This window comes from Taeniopygia guttata, chromosome 4A (genome assembly GCF_048771995.1).
Source record: "Taeniopygia guttata chromosome 4A, bTaeGut7.mat, whole genome shotgun sequence".
Classification (NCBI taxonomy): Eukaryota; Metazoa; Chordata; class Aves; order Passeriformes; family Estrildidae; genus Taeniopygia; species Taeniopygia guttata.
The window spans coordinates 19,405,664-19,426,253 of NC_133029.1; the positions used below are offsets into that span (position 1 = coordinate 19,405,664).

Consider the following 20,590-nt stretch of genomic DNA (forward strand, 5'->3'; position numbering starts at 1 on the left):
ACCAGAAAAGTTAAAGAAATACATAAGTAATTTGTGTCTGATATGGCAGCCTAAAGGTTTAAACTAAACTGTACACATCTTGAAAGAATATTAAATACAACTTACTAAGGTATTTCTCAAATGATATAAAATACAAAGGAAAAAGTTCTAAAAAAATCAGAAATTACAAATTCAGTAGTGAAAAAATACTCACCTCCGTAGTGGACAACCTTTTATCTCCATTATCACTTCCAATGCCAGAGTCTGGTCCATGGTTTTTATTGGGATAAAAGTCCTCAATGCTTCATTAAGAAAAATAACACACAAAAAATCCGCACAAAAATGAAAGAAACAGTAGTTTCACTCTCCATAAGAAAATAAACATCTTTTTCAAGATATGTTCTCTATACTCAAAAACCCCACTACTCACCTGTCTGTAAGTGGCTGGGAGGGGATTCGTTTACCTAATGATGGAAGATCCAAAGAATCTGGTTTTTTATCTATTCTGAGGCACGCCTGAATACTAAGGAATTTAAATATATGTACTTTGCCCTTTAAGCATATCTGTTGGGAAACACAAGAACAAAAAGAATTCTTAATTATACAGCATGTCTGCTGAGAATACACCCCAAGAAATACCTGCCGCACTGCATTTACAGCCACAACACCCCAAAAGGAGAAATACAAAAAATACAGCTAAAAAAGGAGAAAACTTCATTGGTATAATTTAGAAGAGCTTCCTCAAAGATCCTAATGAAAATTTCTGTACTTGTGTGGTTTAATACTAACCTGTGCTGGTGGTACCTGCATTGGATTGTTATCCAAAACTATAACTTGTAAGTGACGTAACTTTCTGTAACAAATGGGAATTTCTGTAATTTTATTACAAGAAAAATCCAGCTTTACCAAGGGAAGGTCTCCTAATTCTGCATTCAGGAAAAAAAAGCAAACAAACAAAAAAAGAATCAGTTATTTTCTTAACACTTTAACTAATTTGCCTACATCAATGGAAAGAAGATGAGTAGCTCACCATCTGGCAACATATGGAGATTATTTCTTCTTACGTTCAATTCTCTAAGTGACTGCAATTTTCCTATTTGCTGGGGAAGAACTTGAAGTTCATTACAGCTAATATCCTAAGAAAGATACAATTAATAAATCAGCTGAACATCTTAAATGAAATTATACAGAGAAATAATACGATCAAAACTATTATAAAACACCCTATTAAAAGAAAAGAAATCCAAGAAATTAAATTCAGCTATCTTGTATTTTCCATGGAGAAGATGTAGAACAACAGATCTTGCTGTTTTTTTAAAGTATTTAATGATTACAGAGATTCAATTCAAGAAGTGAAATCAATGAATGATGAAATACTGGGTTTGAAATGAATACTGTAGCTTAGGAATCAAGAGTTCCTGATGTAGTTCCCAGATCTGTCAAAAACTTCTTGTGCTATTGCTGGCAATTGACTGGCATTCTGTTCCTCTTCTAAAAATTCATTTTCCTTAATAAACCTTGAACCAACTCATGAAACTAAAAAATGTGCAGACAGCAATAGCAGGCTCCAGCTTTTTGGATACAAGCACTAGAGGGTGAGAAAGCTGCATCAGTGAACACAGACTACAGCTATTTTTGACACTAATTTAATATTAATTTATGTAGACCAGAGTGTTTGAACAATCACAGAGTCTTTCCAGTCTTCTTATGTTCTAAATAGGTATATCACAGGTACTGGAATGATACCCTCTACTATGTCCTTAATCACCATCAAGCATGCATTCTGGGTTTGACAACCTTGAAAAATAAACCAAAAAAACCAAAACACAGTAACTAAATTTAAATTTTGTAGTTCTATATTGTAAAAATATTAACAATTTATTATACTGAATATATAATGAATACATGACATAAATATATAGCGCTTATAAGTACTACAAAGATTCACAGTTGTACTTACCAACTCCATTAGATCCCTCAGCTTTCCAATTTCTTCTGGAATGGACACCAGCTTGTTATTACTGACAACCAAAACTTTCAGTGGAAGATCAAACAGGTATTTTGGCAATGTTGACAAAAGATTTCGACTTGAAAGCAAGAAAAAGGGACAAGAAAGGCTGAATTATAATCTCTTATATAGCTCTCAGGGAGTTTGAGATGAATATGGTACAACTTCTTTCCTGTCCCAGATCACGTTCTCCATCTATTACAATTTCATCTACAGTGTCCGTAACAAATTCCTTATCAGATACAGCCTATTTCCGGTATGTGAATTTTAGATCCCCATTTTATGTGATGAAATGAGGATGTACTAGGACAGAAACTAATACCAAAACGTACAGAGAAATCTGTTAAAATAAATAATATTTGACACTTGCTTTTATCCTGCTGGTACCTGCAGAAGAATCACCTGATCTGACAGTCTGCCAAGTCAGAACTTTATATTATTTATATTTGTTCTCACGTCATGTTGTTGTGACCCTCCTGAGCCATCCCAAAAAGCCCTAAACATTTAATTATTTTTCTGAGCAGCAATAGGCTGGAAAGGAAGCCTTAATTAAAATGTATTTCTTCTGTGTATATTATTTTCCAGCTGCACGCATGTATATCTGCTTTGTGCATATCAAATACACTGTAATCCACTATTGGATTTAAATCTACATTGAAAAATGACCCACACGGATAGACTTCCACTGCCAGAAGCACCTAAAATCTTTCTAATAAGATACATTTTAAAAAGTCATTGGGAAACAAGCTTGTTCAGATGTGATATGGAGGCAATTCCTTTCATATGTAAAAGTAAAAAAAAAAAAAAATCAGTACTTGCTGTTGATTTAGGCAGACCTAGCTCTATTTTTGACAAAAAAAGTTACTTTTAAGTGCTAATACTTGGGTTTATATTACATTAACAAAAATACCAGAAGTTTTAGTGCTTAACTGATATAAAGTCAGAGCACTGTTTTCATAAGCTAAAAATCTTGGCGGTTTTTTAATATTTTCTCTATGATTACAGTTTATAGAACTGCAGAAATCTAGGAAATTTCTAACAGTACTATTATGTGTAGTAGATATAATTCGCGCCATTTCTAGTATGATATATGTGATATTGAATATCTGTTGGAGTATACAAGTTTGTATTAGGACTCCCCCCCCAACCCTTGCAGGCAAAAGAAACCTGATGTATGTTGAAACCCGATTTACACGTAAAAGGAGGTGGCTCTGCCAGGAGATGGGCCATGTCTGGAGAGATACAGGGGACCCCAGGCGCTGATCATCGCGTGAACATCGTGTGAACGACCCGAGATGGATATCATGGGAATCCTCGGGCAGATACAAGTGAATGCAGCTGTTCCCGTAATTTCAACTCCGGACTCTTCTTCATCACCAAAAAAGAAAATCTTATTAACCTATGGACTCTGAATGGAAGAAAAGACTGACTGCCAAAATCTTAGCCTCAGGCGGAATTTTCCCTATAAAAACCGCTTGGGCCAGGATGGAAGTGTGTGGGCATAGAGGAAAACCTCTGCTGAGGCTGACCTCTTTGTTGCACACCCAGGGCCGACCCCGGGCTCGGCTCTGTTCTTTCCTTGTGGCTGGCTAGATAAAATTTGACTGCAAAATAAATATTTTATTTATTCGTATTAATGTGGCTGGACAAATTTGCATTTATAACACTCTGACACAACTTTAAAGAGGATTATTATGATACAAAACCACAGTATTTTCTGAAAGAAATATGGCCTTTGTTCAGCAGCAACCCATTTCTCTTTTAATGGTACTTGAGGTGCTGAATACATTTCTTTACACAGCAACTGTGTAGTTCTAACTCTTTCAAGAGTGGATTCTCTTGATGATCCTCTGCCAAACTGTGCTTTGTCCTCGTTTCTGTGCTCCTGTCCAAGGACTGATTTTGCAGTGCAGGAACGTGTGGGCTGTAGCATTGGAGAACTGGCTAAAATCCTGCCTTCCTAGCTCAGGTGCTTTGTTACAGGAGAAAACCACATTCTAATTTGGGCTTCAGATGGTGGAAGAAATGTATTGTGAATTTCATAGTAAAGCAGGCAGCTCCTAAAAAAACCAAAGACCTGAAAAAAACAGAGGAAATCTATGTAAGTGACATGAATGACTGCTTCATTGCCACATTTTTATAGTCACTTCAAAAAAAGTTTACTTGCATATTATATTTTTGCTTCTCATGCCTTCAACCAGAAAAGCCTGGCATATCTGCCTGAAACGCAACATAAAAAGAGACTTAATGCATATATATATAAAAATAACTTTTCTGTATTGTTCACTCAGAATTTAACAGAATTAATACATTGCTTCTATAAATGTACTGTTATAAATGAAAATTTGTCCAGCCAAATTTAAAATGAAAAAATAAAATATTTATTTGTAATCAAATTCTATCTAGCCAGCCACAAGGAAAGAACAGGATTTCCATGATATCCATCTCGGGTCTTTCACACGATGTTCAGCGCCTGGGGTCCCCAGTATCTCTCCAGACATGGCCCATCTCCTGGCCAAGCCACATCCTTTTACTTGTAAATCGGGTTTCAACATACACCAGGTTTCGCCTGCAAGGGTGGGGGAGAATCCTAATACAAACGTGTATACTCCAACAAATATTCAATATCACATATATCATATTAGAAAAGACCCGAATTATATCTACTACACATAACACAGAGCACCTTACTTAGAACTGGTATTTGCAGATTTTGAGACACAGGAGGTTTGGGGGATTTAAATAGCTCTTAACTGAGAAAACTGCTTTGGATTTGATGCAGATATCAGAAATAAGGAGTATTGCAGAAAAAACGGTCAGGAGAGTTTTCTAGATTACCTCTCCTTCCAGAGCTCATATCCATCTTCTGTTCTAGTGAGAAAATCCAACCAAGTGTTTTCCAAGTTTAAATAGAGCACTACAGCAATGGATGTAAATAATGTGCAAAATCAGTAGGACTTCCTGACCAGAGTAATTTAGCCTCTTGATAGCAGCAAATTTTTATAGCTGTGGTTTCTGAACACTCTCTGTCTACATAGCATCAGAAACAAAGAAAACTCTGCAACCCCAATGACTTGATGAAGCAAAACGCCAACTCTCTAAGGAGATATGTGAAATAAAGATGAAAACCAACCACCATTACTCACCTAATGTTAAGGTAGGTAAGCATTTGCAGGTTTTTAATAGATTCTGGAATGGATTTGATGCAGTTGTGATACAAATTTAAAGTTTCCAGTGGTGCAAACAACCAGACATCAGGAGGAATTTCAGTAAATCTGTTCTTTGAAAGATCTAGACGCAAAAAGAAAAAAAAATCCTCTTTTAGTCAAGACTTTCCCTGCAGTAAGAGGAGATAAAAGTACCCACTGTTATTCTTGTCATGCTTGTAAAAATTAAGGTGTTGCAAGAAGTATAAAACAGTTCAGTTTTGCCAGATGCTACCCCATATAATTAATACACAAAAGAGCCTTAAAATACTAAAAGATTATTGCTCAATATGCAATCACAAGAGAAAGCAGACGAGTGACAGGAATTCACAAATACATTTCCTACTAGACAGTTACAGTTACAATGACACTAAATATGACTGTCCCTTCTCTTTCAAGTCTTTTTTTCTGTGCAATTCTTGGTTTTCTTCCCCTCCAGCTCTAGGCACAACAGTAAACCAAGGTAAAAACTCAAAGTTATTTCTCCTGCTTGACAGCTACATTAGAATCCAATGTCATTGTACAATGTACCTGTAATGCTAAAGCCAAGTTCCCAAAGCACTCTTACACAGTAACTGACATTCTCCAGCGACACATTTTGCAACTTAACTAAAAGAGGATAAAGTGGCATAAACCAATATCACAGGTATTTATATATAAAAGTCAAGATTCACTTTAGCCTGGTCTAAAAGCAGAAAGAGGAGAGATCTTTGACTGTGGAAACACAATTCTTGAGCTAGAGTTATTCTGAGAATGCATGACTGCATTATGCAAATCTGCATGCAGGAGTTATGACAAAACAGAGCATTACCAAAATGCACAGCATCTCTGACTATATAAAATCTTGAAAAGAACCAGAAAATACAAATGAAATGTGACCCAAGAATCCTAGAAATTATCAGCTAAACTACCAAAACCTGTGCCAGTCTACCAAACTACCTTGGAAAAGTGATACTTACTTGAGAACAACTGCCCAAGTCTTTTGAAAGGAACTCTGGCTGCCAATCAAAGACATTTCAAAAGGATGTGGTTTCTCAAAAATGTTGAACAAACTCTTTTAACAGAGAAGTAATACAGATCCCTTGCTATTTCAGGCTTTAGTTCCCAGTTTTTAACACTCACATGGAATAACTGTTTTTGCTTAGCTCCCATCAAATTATCTCTGGATTGAACAGTTCAGCAACAAGTCTAGAAAAGGGCTGGAAAATTGGCTCCTAGTCATTGTCAGGTTCAAAGAGAGCTCATAAATCTGAAGTTTAACTGGCAAACAAACTACGAGCAGCATTTCTCAGGGCCAACACTGCAATCAATATTGCTTAGCTTCTTCATCACCAACCTGGCAAACAGAACAGAATGTGCCTTCAAGAAGTGCAAAGACAGCACCAAGCTGGAGGGATGGGATGAGAGCCAGGACCTCCCCATGGAGACACCCAGTGTGAATAAAGGCTCACCTTTGGTAGATCCCTGCTCACACCAGTGTGAGCTGCAGGACAGCAGGGTAGACGAAAGCTGTGCAGAGAACACCCCATGATGCTGCACACAACAGGCTGAATGCAGGACACCAGGGTGCTGAGCAGAGGGGGAATGGCCTCCATAAGTGTGCTGCAGGTGACCAGCAAGCAAAATGGACTGGTACAATGAAACACCATCTTCCTGTGGAGTTATTTTTGGCAATAGCTTTAACTTTACTGCTTGAAGTCTAGAATATGTGAAATTTTGTGTGCTATCTGGCTGTCATTCCATTATTTCAAAAAAACATTCTCAAGCTTAAGTATCACAAGGTCTTCCTAAAAATCAGGGTATCCACTGCTGATGCAGAATTCTGCAAACTCTACCTGCAAGAGGCAGAAAAATATGTTCCTAGGTTGAAGGAGTGGCATTCCTAACGAACTGTGAGAAAAAGGTATACAGTTAACTAAACTGAACATCTCAACAAAACCTAAAAAGCTTATTAAAAAATTAGCATGCTTGAGAAAGTTTTCACAACCAGTGAAGCTCATTTTCAGTTTTCCACAACATCAGTTTTCAAAATCTTACAGAAAAATGACAGCTTTCACACAAGAGTTTTCTGCAAAACCCTTCTTAAACAAATCCTCTCTTGTTCTAATATCCAGCAGAGTGCAACAAGAGATGCACACAGTTTTATTGCTGCTTGTTCTACAACCTGCACCACATGCTGAAGTCTTTAATGCAGCTCCATTCTGAAAAAAAACCCATCTTTAAGCCTCTTCCTGATTTGGTTTTATCAGCAGCTGAAAAAGTGACTGAAGGCTAGTCCACAAAACAAAAGACAGAATCCGACCCTACTGCCACTGGTCCCAGGAGCAGCACTGTAGACCTGAATGAGAAGGCTCAAGGGCACCACAAAAATTTTGCTGCTCTGTTTGCTTCCAGCCACACCTCAACTACACATATTGGAAAGTCCCAGGTTAAAAACAGCTTTGCTATTTCTTCTGCAGGAACAAAATCTAGAGGCAAGGCCAGACAACAAGCAGAGGATGTATTAACTCTCTGCTCCGGACGAGTGGACCAAGGGTGTAATACCCCTGGTTTATACAGGGAATATAAACCAGCTGTGGTTTCCAGCCTGGCCTGAGACAAATCACAGCAGCACAGACTGGCTGAAGTGCCGCAGTGTGCCCTGGTAGAGAATCCATAGAGCTGCACATCAAAATGCATAACTAGGTCACTGTATTTGTGTATTACTTCTCTGGAAACAATGCCTTTGAAGATACTGTGGGGCAAGGATTATACTTTCTTATTATGAAATTCAGGAATCCTATTAGAATAGGAAATTACACCCACTATCTCTCAACAATAAAATTAAAAAAGGTAAATAAAGAGGTAGGAGATAGCACGACTTCTATTCCAAGGAATTTTTCATTCCATCATTGCAAAACAGCATTAGAATAGCTCCAGGGGTTGGTCCAGATTTTTATGAAGATAACTATTTGAGTATCTATAGTTTTCCACAATATTCTCATATTGAATGCACTTGCAGCTTTTTAAAATCAAGTAAAGCTATTTTTATCCAAACTGAAGAATGATTTGTACTCCAAAAATGTTTTTATAACAATCAAGAAGTTTATGAGACAGTATATGCCCTATTATAAAATGTAGATATGAAACATATGCAATTTAGGTACTTTTTGACGACTAATGAATACAACAGATGACCAAGGAAATACAGTCAGAAAAAAGGAAGGAACTTAAGGAATAGAGTGCTCCTCTATAAACAACACAGCTTCCATCTCACCTGAAAGCAGGCTAATAGCACTTGAGAATGGCTTTGTAAGGGTTAAAAGACTGAAGAAGCACGGAAAGCTGCTAAATGCAGGACCACAGATGATTTAGGTTGACAACTCTTCTGGAAGTGAGATTATAGGAATCCTTTGCTTAACCAGTTTAGACTGGAAAACTCTCAGTGGGAGTGTTAAGTGAGGACTAACCAGAAGAAACTACCCATGTATTTCAATAAATTTTCTCTGCAAGAACAATAAAAGTGAGAAGTACACCATTACTAAGGTTAAATTTCAAAGAGGAACTAGAAAAATATGAAGAAGTCGGTTGCCCTTTAGGTTGTTTTTTTTTTTTGGACAGAAAAAGTAAAGTCTTTAGTTACTATAAGATGATGATTAAAAAATAATATATAGAAAGATCAAAAAGAACGAATTAGAATTCTAGGAAATCAGTCTGGAAGGGAAGCTATAAGAAGTGAGAAGTTACCTTCTATCAATTTAAGTCACGATCAAGAGGGAAAACACAAAGCTCAAGCTGTCAGGTTACAGCAGTATGCAGCCAGGTATTTAAGTAGTATTACCATCATATTTGCCTTGGTTTTGCACTTTTCCCTGAGGATGCAGTACTGCTTAACATCAGGAACATGCTGGTACAGCAGACTGGCCTTTTATTCAAATCAGTACAATTCCTTTTATATTCACATATTACATACACTACATGTTGAATTTGAAATACAAGGTTCAGCTAGGAAATTTACACTGAATTTCATCTTGATTTTATGAAAAATTCTTACAGTATTTTTCATAAAAATATGTTTCTGATCCAGAATATTAGTGTTAAGCTTGTGCTCCAAAATGGTATTAAGAAACTAGATCATAAAAACCCCACATTCCTCACCCCACAAAACCCAGAACTGCTCTCCTAACTCATCACAGATAGATTTTCCTAGCCAGCTTTTCTAGCAACGCTTTAGCCTAAGCCTACCAAAATCTAAGAACTGTTGAAACTGTAAAATTAATCCTATAGAAGACAACAGCTGATTAAAAACAAGTGTTCACACCTGATCCCAAAGATGTTCTTTTAGTCAATCTAAACATGAATCAGAGCTCACTGCACAGAACATGGGTAAAACTCATTTGTCTGTCAGATGCAAGATTATTCTGGAGAAGAAAAATGTAGCCTCAAACACTACAGAAACACCTGCATGTGGTATCTGCAGGACGCACAAGCTGTCGATGTCCACAAATCACTGACTGAAGAAAGCTTTGTTATGTAAACAATGAAATCGGTTTGTACACGCTAAGTGTCATTTCTGTGGTTAGTCAGAGCAGACAGATCTCTTCCTGCCTTGATTAGTTTCTCAACAAACTGAAGAAGAAGCTTCAGGAGAAAGGAACGAAGTCTTCAGCTTCCCAAGCTCACCTCAAAGGGGATGACCCTTTAGCATTTCCCTCAAAGTCTACACATCTACTTGGTAGTTTCACAGTTCCAATCTTAATGCATGACGAGTGACAGAAATGTTTTAAAATTTTCCCTTCAAAGACAAAACAAACCTGGATAATTAAACAATAAAAAGCAGAATCTTCAGACTTACTTATGTTGCAAAATGAAGTACTAAACAACTAAAATACATCCAGATGTAGAATTATTTCCCATACTGATATAAACAGCAATCATTTCAGTTGCAAAGGAGAACAAAAATTTTGAACTTACTGGCAAAGACTGTTCAAGAATTACAGCACCATAAATCTCTGTAACTGTGAATTTCACATACAAATCAGTATTTGCTCTCCAACATCAAGAGCAAGGGTGAAGTGTCGAAAAACACACTAGGTTGCGGGGTGGCTTCGTGTGGTGGAAAAACTTCTCCTCCAACCCGTGCTTCCAAAGAAAGGGCTCATCAGTCTCTGTTGTTCAGTCTCATGGTTGTTTACTGCAAGTTATCTAAAATATTTTCTTCTCGGGCTGCTGCGGTTTGCTCAGCAGCTCGGGCAAAGGCACACACACACCCTGACATCCTCTCTGTTTCCCGTCTTCTTCTTCTCCCTCCCCGCCCAGGGCTGGTGCTATTTTTTATATGGTACATAACGTATTACACGTTTACAGTTTTTCCCCAATAGCTACTACCTATATTAAATGGTGCCTTTCTACTCTAAACCAATGTGTGAGTGCCAACATCACCAAGAACATGGAGGTAAGGAAGAAGAAAGAGGGAGGACAGGGCAGGCCCAAATCCCTCCATCTTAAACCCTCTGACCCCCATGTACAAAACTAAAACCCCCCTGTACAGCACTCAAAAATTCTTCCCTCTACTTTGTAACTACTTCTACTATAATATCTAAACTTTTGTGACTTCTTGTTCTTCCTGCAAGGCTGGTAAATCATTCCATGTCTCAAATTCAAACTCACAGCTGTTTCCAGCTGCCTGCCAGGGTCTCAAATGCTTCTGACTGCGGCCTGGAACCTCCAAAAATGTCTGAGGGACATTTTGAGTTCCCACAGTGAAGGACAACACAGAACAATCTGAGCACCTACCAGCTCTTACGCACAGTAAGGAAGCGAAGAATACCTGCCAAATCCCTGTTGCTCTCAGGATATTAAACTGACCACAAATTGTCAAGGAAAACTACATACATTTGAAGTCTGTTCTTAAAAGCTTATGTAGCAGTATTTAAGTTGATTTTTATCTGTTGTATATACTCAAATCAAGTAGAAGCAGTCTGTCTTCTGTTTAAATGAAAGAAGAAACATTCCCAGGACTAAAGGTGGCTACAAGCAGCTTTTACTTTTTTTCAACTGGGCATTCGACAGCATGGAATAGCTTCTGGTTTTGTGAAAAGATATTACAAACAGATATCAAAATGGTATTTGGATTCCAAATACAACAACTGAAGATCTAAGAAACAGGTGTTTTATGGTTATCCCCGCCCTAAGTTTATCTGAGCTGCGCAATTAAAATGACAAACAAATAAACTGTACATAACCATATAATTGAGTTTTCTCACCAAGTACAGAGGAAAGGTTGTACAAGCAGTCAGAAATTCCTTTTGACAGTACCTGAGTTCTTGGCTTTTCATGCTAATCGGCATGTCTGAAGAAAAATAAAATTATTTTTAAAAATACATTTTTGCTACTTTTAAGACTTCAGTAAAAAATAAAACACCCTGTCAGACTGAACAGTTCTTCCACATGACAGAAATGTTTCTGTAACTGGAGCAGACCAATGGCTGTCTCTCACACTTCTGCTAACAGGGAGAAAGAACTGAGATCCAGCACACTGGCTCGGAAATCAAAGCAGCCTTAAGGAACCCACTATTTCAGCCCACCCACACTAAGCCCGGTCTCCCAGTCTATACTGGATGCACCCACACAGAACACATCTAAATTGGCAGTTTGGTTCAAGCAATTCTTGTTTTTCATGTAAACTGCCTCTGCTCACCACATGTTGGTTCAGGTACGTTAGTTTTTCCTGAAATCTCTACCAGTAGAAAACTAAACCAGAAGCTCTGATCTAAAGGCTGCAACAAGTGTGTGTGGGGGGGGCATCTTGATGCTGATCTGCTGCACAGCAAATGCCAGTGTTGTCCACACAAATCAGATTTGTTACTTGAGGTGCAACAAGCACACTTGAGAGAGGCACTGAATATTTATTTCAGAGTTGTGCAAGCCTGGGTGCTCAGGGGTATTCCGCAAGTCAAGCACACCAACTATCAAAACTTATTACTATTTATACATTTTAGCAAAGAAAAGAATTAGTGTTCATTGACTACAAGTTACATAGTTCTCTCTTCAATCAGTATTGTCTCTTCTATGAGCTAAGGACCTCTCTTGTTTCTCACACTGATTAGTCCATGTGCCCAGTCTCTCTTCCTTTGGGTCAGTGGGTTTCTTGGATTCGTGGTCCATCAGTCATTGCTGTGATCTCCCTCTGCCAAAATTACCTTTTATCCAGTCAGAACTGACTCAGCAGAGATGCTGAGTTAGAGTTATAGGCTTCATCCTTATCTTAGGAGTTCTGCCAACTGTCGTTGTGGCCTTTAAGTTCTGCATTCCCTGTGCCCACCATCAGTGTTACATCCTTCTTCCCAAGCCTTGTTAACTGCTCCCCACATCTGAGATCACTGAAGCCTGTCAAGCCCTAAATCTTAACAAGGCAATTCTTAAACCAGTAACTTGTCTTTTTAACACCGAGACATCACTTAGGTCTTACCTGTCAGTGGCTATTTGCTTCACGGATTAAATTTCCCTCTTTGCCACGCAGGCTTGAAAGTATACAAAGATAAAGGAACATCCTTTCTCAAGAAAATTTTACATATTCCACATTTTGCAACATGAGGATGAGCTCAACAGATTAATTCTTCACCACATTGCAACATTAGAAAGGTCCGGACATTTCCAACACAACATAACACAGTAACTCTGGAGGGTGTCCAGCTATTTTAGCACAGCATGATTTAAATGGAAAATAAAGAACACATCATCAGGATCACTCCTCAGTCTGGCACATGAAGGTGTAAATTCACATACCATGTCAAAAGGGCATAATCCATTATTTCAAGTCAAGGATTATTTTCCTCTCCATTACTGACGGTGTCATGGCTCCACAAATCTTTCAGAGTTTGAACTGGTAAGCAGAAAATCCCACTGGAAGCTTTTTTTGTTTTGGCACTTCAGTATTTAGTCTAGAGTATAGCTTTTAAAAGACTTTACTACCAGAAAGAGTATTTTCTTGATAAGTCAGCAAGACTTCTTAAGCTGCCATATTACAGCACAGGGCATCTTCCTCCCACTTAAACTCACTATCATTTATCAGTTTAATGCTGACAATTTCTTTTCTGGATTTGAATTTTTTTAATTCCAAATTTCTGTCTCACAGACAAGTAATATAAGGGAAAGTAATCCTCATCTGGCAAGGAAGCAAAGCCTGGGTTTCTTAAGGAATATCTCAAATATACACAAAAGTCCCAAGACTTACATCAGCCTTTGTATGCCCAGTAACATACATCCAAGCCTTTGTCCTGATGAGCTTACAGTCTAAACAGACATGAGACAAGCTACAACCAACCCGCAGTAATCAGTGTTTACTGCATGACTTATCTTTTAAACAGATAAAATGGCTTGTCACTGGATAAACTGAGTACAAACATTTTTGAAGTAAGCTAAACTGCTGGAAGACAAAGAACACTGGAGAACAAGACAATTGCACTAAGATGAAAGCAGAAGAAAACCTGAAGAAACTGGATAAACAAGCAGTCCATGAGCACTCAGTGAACAAGGTCTAGTAACACTTCCAGCATGTTATCCTGAGATCTGGAGGCCCCTGCTGTAGCAACTTCAGCGTCTGCTCTTACTGGCTGGTGCCTCCCACTGACTCTGTCCTACTTGTGCCAGACCTCATATCAGACCTCGTGTCAGCATTTAAGAACAGCCACAGCCTCTTCTCTTAGCTTAAAAATCATTCTACAGTATCTGTTATTACTGCGTGTAACAATTTGAAGCAAACACACTCAAACTTTTTAGTTCTAGGTCAGTCTTCAACAGAACAAGTTCTGGTCACTACATTCTGCTTCCACCTATGGGAACAGTGCTGAAGTGACAAACGGCAGAAGTGTTTGGTTTAACATGCAGACGGTCGGGGATTTGCACCCTGTGCAGTTACACCTGCTGCTCAGCTGACAGTGAGCCAGGGCTCAGGGTTCCCTCAAGCCTTTTAACTACACAAACCCTTTTTCAGAAGTCATTCATTGACACGTGGAAACACATTTGTGATAATCATGTCTGACAAGCACAAAACTATTTTAGCTCCATACCGGAGTAGACGACTTTATTTTTTATTTTCACCTGAAGTGTGCGACCTCCTCTAGACCTGTGAGCACATTCTCCTAGCAAGTGGCAAACAATCCCAGGCCGGAAGAATGATGAACATCAGACTGTTGGACAGCCACAGAAAATAAGAGAACTCAGAAGTCTCTTCCCACAGCCATTCAACTATTTTATTACAAAAAAAAAAAAAAAAAAAAAAAAAAAAAGTATCAAATAAATTTACATTTTCCGTGGAACTCCAGTGTTCAGCCTGATTTAGTTACCTTTTTGCTAAGGACAGATTTCAGCATTAAATTCTAGCCTTGCTAGGAATATGAGTATATGAGTATACTTTCGAATCAGCTCCAACCAAGTAGCACAACTTAAATGGGAAAACACATTTCACCAAAAAGAGTATCTGAAAAAGCAAAAGTTACTCCATTATTCTTTATCGCACAAGGTTTTGCAAAACAATTCACAGTCTACATTATTTGCCACCTCTGCAAATAATCAATAACAAGTAGAAACATGTAGAAACTCAAAAGAAGTTCCTTATTGATCAAACACAGAAATATTACAGACATTAGATGCTGGATATTACAAAACACAAAAATAGGCAATGCAATGGCAAATTTAATTGTGATGGATGGAGATGGTAAAAATTTAAAAAATTACCTATTGCATGTTTTTGTAGGTCAGTATTTCAGATAAGGCTGTAACACTAATTTATTGGGTTTTTTTAATATTATGAAATAAGTGATATTTTTCATAATACAATCCTTTTAGGTAGGCAAATAGTAATAATCAGCTCCTTTAACTTCAAGTCACTGAACTGAACTTGCCCATCACAAGTACCCTTAACAAGGATCCTTAATAGTGGCCCTCAGCAAAAAAGCCTCAAGCACACACAGCTCATTTCTGCTTTGCCAAAACACTGGCTGTGAGAACACTGCAGAAAACTTCCATAATTGTTTATAAACTGCATCACATCCAGATTTTGCATCAGATGCATTTCAGAGCCTAACCCTAACCCTCTCCCCCAAAAAACACAGAATCAGAGTTCCTCTTTTTGTTAAAATCTGAATTAAATGCCCCTAAAAAAACACATTTTGCAATGTGTTTGATTTCCAGAATGTAATCGAGATTTAAGCTACACATCCTATATGAAAGCTAATTTTTTTAGCTGAATATTGGATTTGTTGTTGCTCTTCAGTTATCATTGTCCTCAATTTAAGCAATATTGGTTCCACCAACAGAAATAATAATTTTATTCAGACAGGAAAATATAACTGGTTTAGAACTCCATACCATAGAGGCAGAACTGCTTTATAAATTAACATTCTTATGCATTTCACACTCAATATTAAGCCTTGGGAGTTTAATCTGTAATCACATGAATGACAATATACCTTAGAAGGGCCAGAAATAGGATATAAAAAAAGTCAAAGACATGCAAGTAACAGTGACAATGGTCTCTATAACAATGCCTTGCCAAGCCTGCTATTGGCCATGACAGGAGGACTCACTCTCCAAGTCATACTGGAATACACTTGTGGTACTCCTCCATGCTACAAGGAGGAAGCAAGGGTGAGAAAGGAGAAATTTCAACATTCATCTATTTACAGGTGTCTATTCACCTACTTATAATTGCCTGGGAGTTCTCTCAGAATTAAGAGGTAGGAATTGAAGCTGTAGTGACAAAGCCATAAACAAATAAGCCCAATGGCACCACTGCATTTTTCTGGAGCTATCAGTCATGCACCCTTTGTATTTACTAAATTCATTTCTGAAAAGCTGATCACTAAAAAGGGGGAAAATTGCTAAAGGCACAGGTTGACTTAGGTTCCTGTGCTATATTGTCAAACGGAACTATCTTTAAAAAAATAAAACAGCAAACACACAACTCTTCAGCTAAGCAGACTGTGATTACACTGATGTGATAGACTCAATTACTTAACTGCCAGGGGGCCTAATGCTGTCCATACAGACAGAAACAAAGTTACACATAAAATTACTAGAAGATTCAAGATATCTCTTGATATCTCAAGAAGTATGATTTTGTTTTCTCTTCAGAAGTTCATTAAAAGGAACACAAGACCTGTTTGGGCAGCCACAAGACAAATTCAGACAAATAATAAAATAAGGATTTCTTGGCCAAAGTGCTGCAAGGACAACTCACAGTTAAAACCAACCAAACAAGAAGAGCTAAACAGCCAGATATGATCACTATGCTTTAGAAACATATTTTAAAATACAAAAAGTATGCCTCGGTATTTGCAAATTAAGTATTGGCAAGCCATTAGGTAAGTTATATGCAAAATAAAATCCCAAGACATTTTTGATAAATCAACAGACGTTGTGCTTCAACATAACTCTTGCTGACTTAACTGATACAAAGATAGAATATTCTGGGTTTACAGTAACACTGCAGATCCTACTGCCTAAGGGCTGGTGATATGGAAAATAAATTGTTTACATCCACACTGGCCAGAGAGTTTTTTTTTTTTTTTTTAATACTTGTTTCAAGTACCACAGAATTGAATTTATGTCAGAGTCACTGACATAAAACAGAAAGTGGAACCTTGGAAAGATTTGTGACCCAAGCCCCCATTTCCTATGCCTCAGCCTATAACCTTGTTCATGGGGATATTTGCATGTGAAACAGGGATAACTGCTACAAAAATACCAGTAACTGCGTGACTGTTGCCTCTGAGGCAGCTGCTAATTCCTCACGGAGCTCCAGGCCACACTGACACAGTCAAGGATGTCCATAGTTCACTAGCAGAAAACCGTTTACCCACTTGACAAAAATTTCTACAGCTCAAATCAAAATACAGAAGACAGGCTTCTTTTCTTACAAGCATGTTTTGAAAGACATCTAAAATTTGTATTTCACCAGGATTCATTCATAAACCAGGACTACAATAAATCAGACTTCTCCCGAGATGGTACTTACATAGACACAGTTCAACTATTTCAGTACAGGATTTTAGAGCAGCAAGCAATAAAGCTATTTCTGCCGGAAACAGCCCTTAAAACATTTTCACACCACCATTCACAATAACAACTTAATCCTAAAGGGAATGACTGGGCTTTACTACATCCTAGAATACAGAGACAAGATCACTGTAGACAGCTCTGACTCAAATGTTGAGATTCAAAATAAATGGACAAAAAAAAAAAAAACACAACTTAACAAAATGCACAAAGCAATAATTAGAAGTAAACAAAAAGTACAGACCCTTGATGCTCTAGGATGCAGAAAGTCTTTTAAATAACAGATTGCCTTTATGCCTACAATGCTTCTTTCTTTCTGAGTGTTTTGGTTATTGAATATCTATACAAAACAGTGACTGACAACATTGCTAAATACATTTTCATGCTATTACAAGGAAAACTACAGCTTCCATTATTTCACAGAACCTCTTTTTATTTCTAGGTACCCATGGATAGTTTTCTATTCCAAACAATATGCCAGCTATTTGTAACCCATGGGAAAAGAAAACAAAACCCCCAAAACACCCCCACCACCACTCAAACACATTTTCAAAAGCCACTACTATTTGTGAACAAAAGATCCTGGGCCTCTCAGTAATATTTTCGTCTAGGACATTATTTAAAATTATCCATTTTCAGCAACTACCCCAGTAGCAAAAAATGGAGATGAGCCACAATATGAGAGAACCTCCATAGAAAAGGTAGCTTTGTTTTCCAGGAATCGTATAGAAAAATGCCTCCATATTTATTTCACCTAAAAGTCTGGGTAAATCCAGGTCCGCACTCACGATATCCAACACAGTGAACACACCAAGCTCTCCACACTCACTGCTGGATGCTCATCACATCCCTCGTACTTGGAACCACCTTCCTACTGAGCGGGGACCGCGATACTCCAGGCGATACAGCTTTTACTGCAAGGGATCCGACACGCTTGAAGGTACATCCCACCCACAACACGGAGCTCTCATTCCCCCGAGTGCGAACTCAAGTGCTCTCCTCACTCTGCTCCGGACACACTAACTGCAATTCCCACCTTAAGGCACGTTGGGAGAGGGGACAAATGCCCGATTCCCTGAGACCGCCCCTCTCCCCTGCAATGCCCGATTGATTCCCTGAGACAGCCCCTCTTCCCTGCAGGCACACAGACCGCAGCACCTTGCCCCCACCGCGCACGGAACCGTTCTCCGCCCCGCACAGCCCCGGATCCGGCAGCCCGGGCACACGGACAGCTCCGGCTCTGCTCCCAGCACCCAGGGGGCAGCGACCTCCACCCTCCGAACACCGAGCACTAATGAGCTCGGACACGCACGGCCGAGCGGTGCAGGAAGCCCTTCTGCCCGCACAGCCCTGTGCCTCCGCACACATAACACGCACACAGAGCCCTGTGCCCTTCCACGCCCTCACACACCCCTGTGCTATCGCACACGCTCACACAGGGCTCGCCCCCGCCTCCACGGGCACCTCCGGTCCCCCACTCTCCTCGCACACAGCAGGCTCGGTGTGCCCCGCTCACAGCCCACACCTGCATGGACGCTCGCTGCACACTCACGGGGCAGAACGGGCCCCAGTGCGCCCAGCGGGGCAGCCTTGACACATCCTTCAAACCTCGGCCCGGTGCCTGCACAGAGAGCCCCCCAAACGCGAAGCCGCCCCCCTGTCCCCCACTGCCCTCACCCAGCGGAATCCCCGATCCTCACCCACAGCGGCCGCTCCCGTGTCACCCCCTCAGCTGCCCCCACAGCCCTCCCCTGCCACCGCGGGGATCCTCCCGCTGCATCTCCGCACCCAGGCCACCTGCCACCGCCCGGCCCCAGCGGCCACCACAGCGGGTCCACGCCCCCCGCCCTCAGCGCCGGGCCCTCAGCGGTCCCGCAGGACGCTCGCAGCCCCGGCCTGGCGCTGCCAGGGCCCCCTCACCTGCTTGCGTGGTGTCGCTCAGGTCGCAGCCGCTGCTGGGGAAGTCGCGCAGCTTCCTCCCGCTCAGGCACAGGATGCCCGAGCTGCCCGCCTCCTCCAGGGCCCGCTCCAGGCTCCGCACCGTGTGCGACTGCGGCAGAGCTGCCGCGCCCCAGTGCGGTCCGGACGAGAAGGAGAGCGTGAGGTGCGCGGGGATGCCGAGCCCCGCCGCTCCGCTCCCGGCCGCCGTCCCGGTCCCGCTGCCAGTGCCGTTGTTGCCACCGCCGCCGCACCCCTGCCCGGCCGCCATCTTGACCGGCCCCTCCACAACAACGGCCGGGACCACTGCGCAGGCGCCCCGGGGCCCGCAGGGGGCGCCGCGGGCCTGGGCGGGGCATCCCGGCGCCCCTCGGCCGCGCCAACCAATCCGCGACAGCGGCGCCGCCGAAGGGCGAGGCTTCCTGAGGGGTCGTGCGGCTGTGTGCCCGACGGCTCGTGTGCCGCTAGAGGGCGCTGCCTGGAGCCGAGGGAGCAGGATCAGAAACGGGAATAGGCTCGGGATCGGGGTCGGGAACGGGATCGGGACCAGGACCGGGATCCTCTTAGCAACGGAGACATCCCGGGAGCGAGGGAGGGTCCCGCAGCCGGGACGGGAGCGGGCGCGGGGGGCGCCGTTCGGGAGGCTGCGGGGAGGGTTCGGAGCCAAAGGAACACGGAGAACATCGGTTCGGCAGCCCCGGCGCCGCTGCGAGCGTGGCCCTGCCCGGCCGTGGGGCCGCTCGGCTCTGCCCGCTGCCCTCACGCACCGCTCTGGGGTGCCGTCGCCTCTGCCCCAGCACCGCACAGCATCGGCCGCTCCTCGGGCCTGCAGTGCTCCTGCGCCGGCAGCAGCACAGCCTCTGTGGCCTTTACCGGGCACGGATTGCGGATCCCCGCGTGTGGCAGCGGCAAAAATCACCCACGAATCGGCTGTGGCAGCTCAAAGGCAAGACGAGCGAGCGGCTCACCCTAAAATGGGTGAAGGAACACTCACGAAAGCCCCACAGACACAAATGGGCGGAGCTCAGAATGTGAACGGGCAGTGGGGGGACAGAAGCCCCCTTGCAAGGTCCAGGGACCAGTTACCTGAATAAAATGCTACAGAACTGCAGGGATACTGGATGGATGGATAATTAATTACCTCTTGTACCATGTAATCAGTCCTTGGTAGGTGCTGCATACTTCTCTTCCAAAAATGGCTCTGGAGCTGTGTTTAGGAAATGCTAATGAAAGCCTCATAGACCCACATTTTAATGCAATTGTCATATGTTTGATGAGCAAAATCTGCTTTTAAGCCTTGAACCTCAGGAAGACCCTTGAATTCTTGAATTGGTTTGGATTGGTTTTTTGTTTGTTTTTGCATGCATATGTCATGCCTAATTGGGGGATCTAAGGGAAATTCCCTCTCTAGGGGGTATGG

The 20,590-nt window shown here is 41.2% G+C and overlaps 1 protein-coding gene across 8 annotated transcripts in view; it reads right to left on the reverse strand.

The window, feature by feature from the left end:
* LRCH2 (leucine rich repeats and calponin homology domain containing 2) overlaps positions 1-19,762 on the reverse strand; it is a 53,388-nt gene extending 33,626 nt beyond the window's left edge. For 6 of the 8 annotated variants that reach the window (XR_005980468.2, XM_030273039.4, XM_030273038.4 and 3 more), the window contains exons 1-7: positions 19,153-19,762; positions 5,134-5,278; positions 1,940-2,066; positions 1,010-1,115; positions 769-905; positions 410-543; positions 194-281 (exon numbers count right to left, since the gene is read on the reverse strand). Coding sequence is in view for 7 of the 8 variants with exons in the window: in XM_030273039.4 (XP_030128899.1) it covers positions 194-281; positions 410-543; positions 769-905; positions 1,010-1,115; positions 1,940-2,066; positions 5,134-5,278; positions 19,153-19,441 (1,026 nt within the window). In the remaining variant the exon portion in view is untranslated. The remainder of the gene's footprint in view (positions 1-193; positions 282-409; positions 544-768; positions 906-1,009; positions 1,116-1,939; positions 2,067-5,133; positions 5,279-19,152) is intronic. The other 2 variants (XM_012573187.5, XM_030273037.4) reach the window with 2 other exon arrangements.
* Between the last annotated feature and the right edge of the window lie 828 nt (positions 19,763-20,590).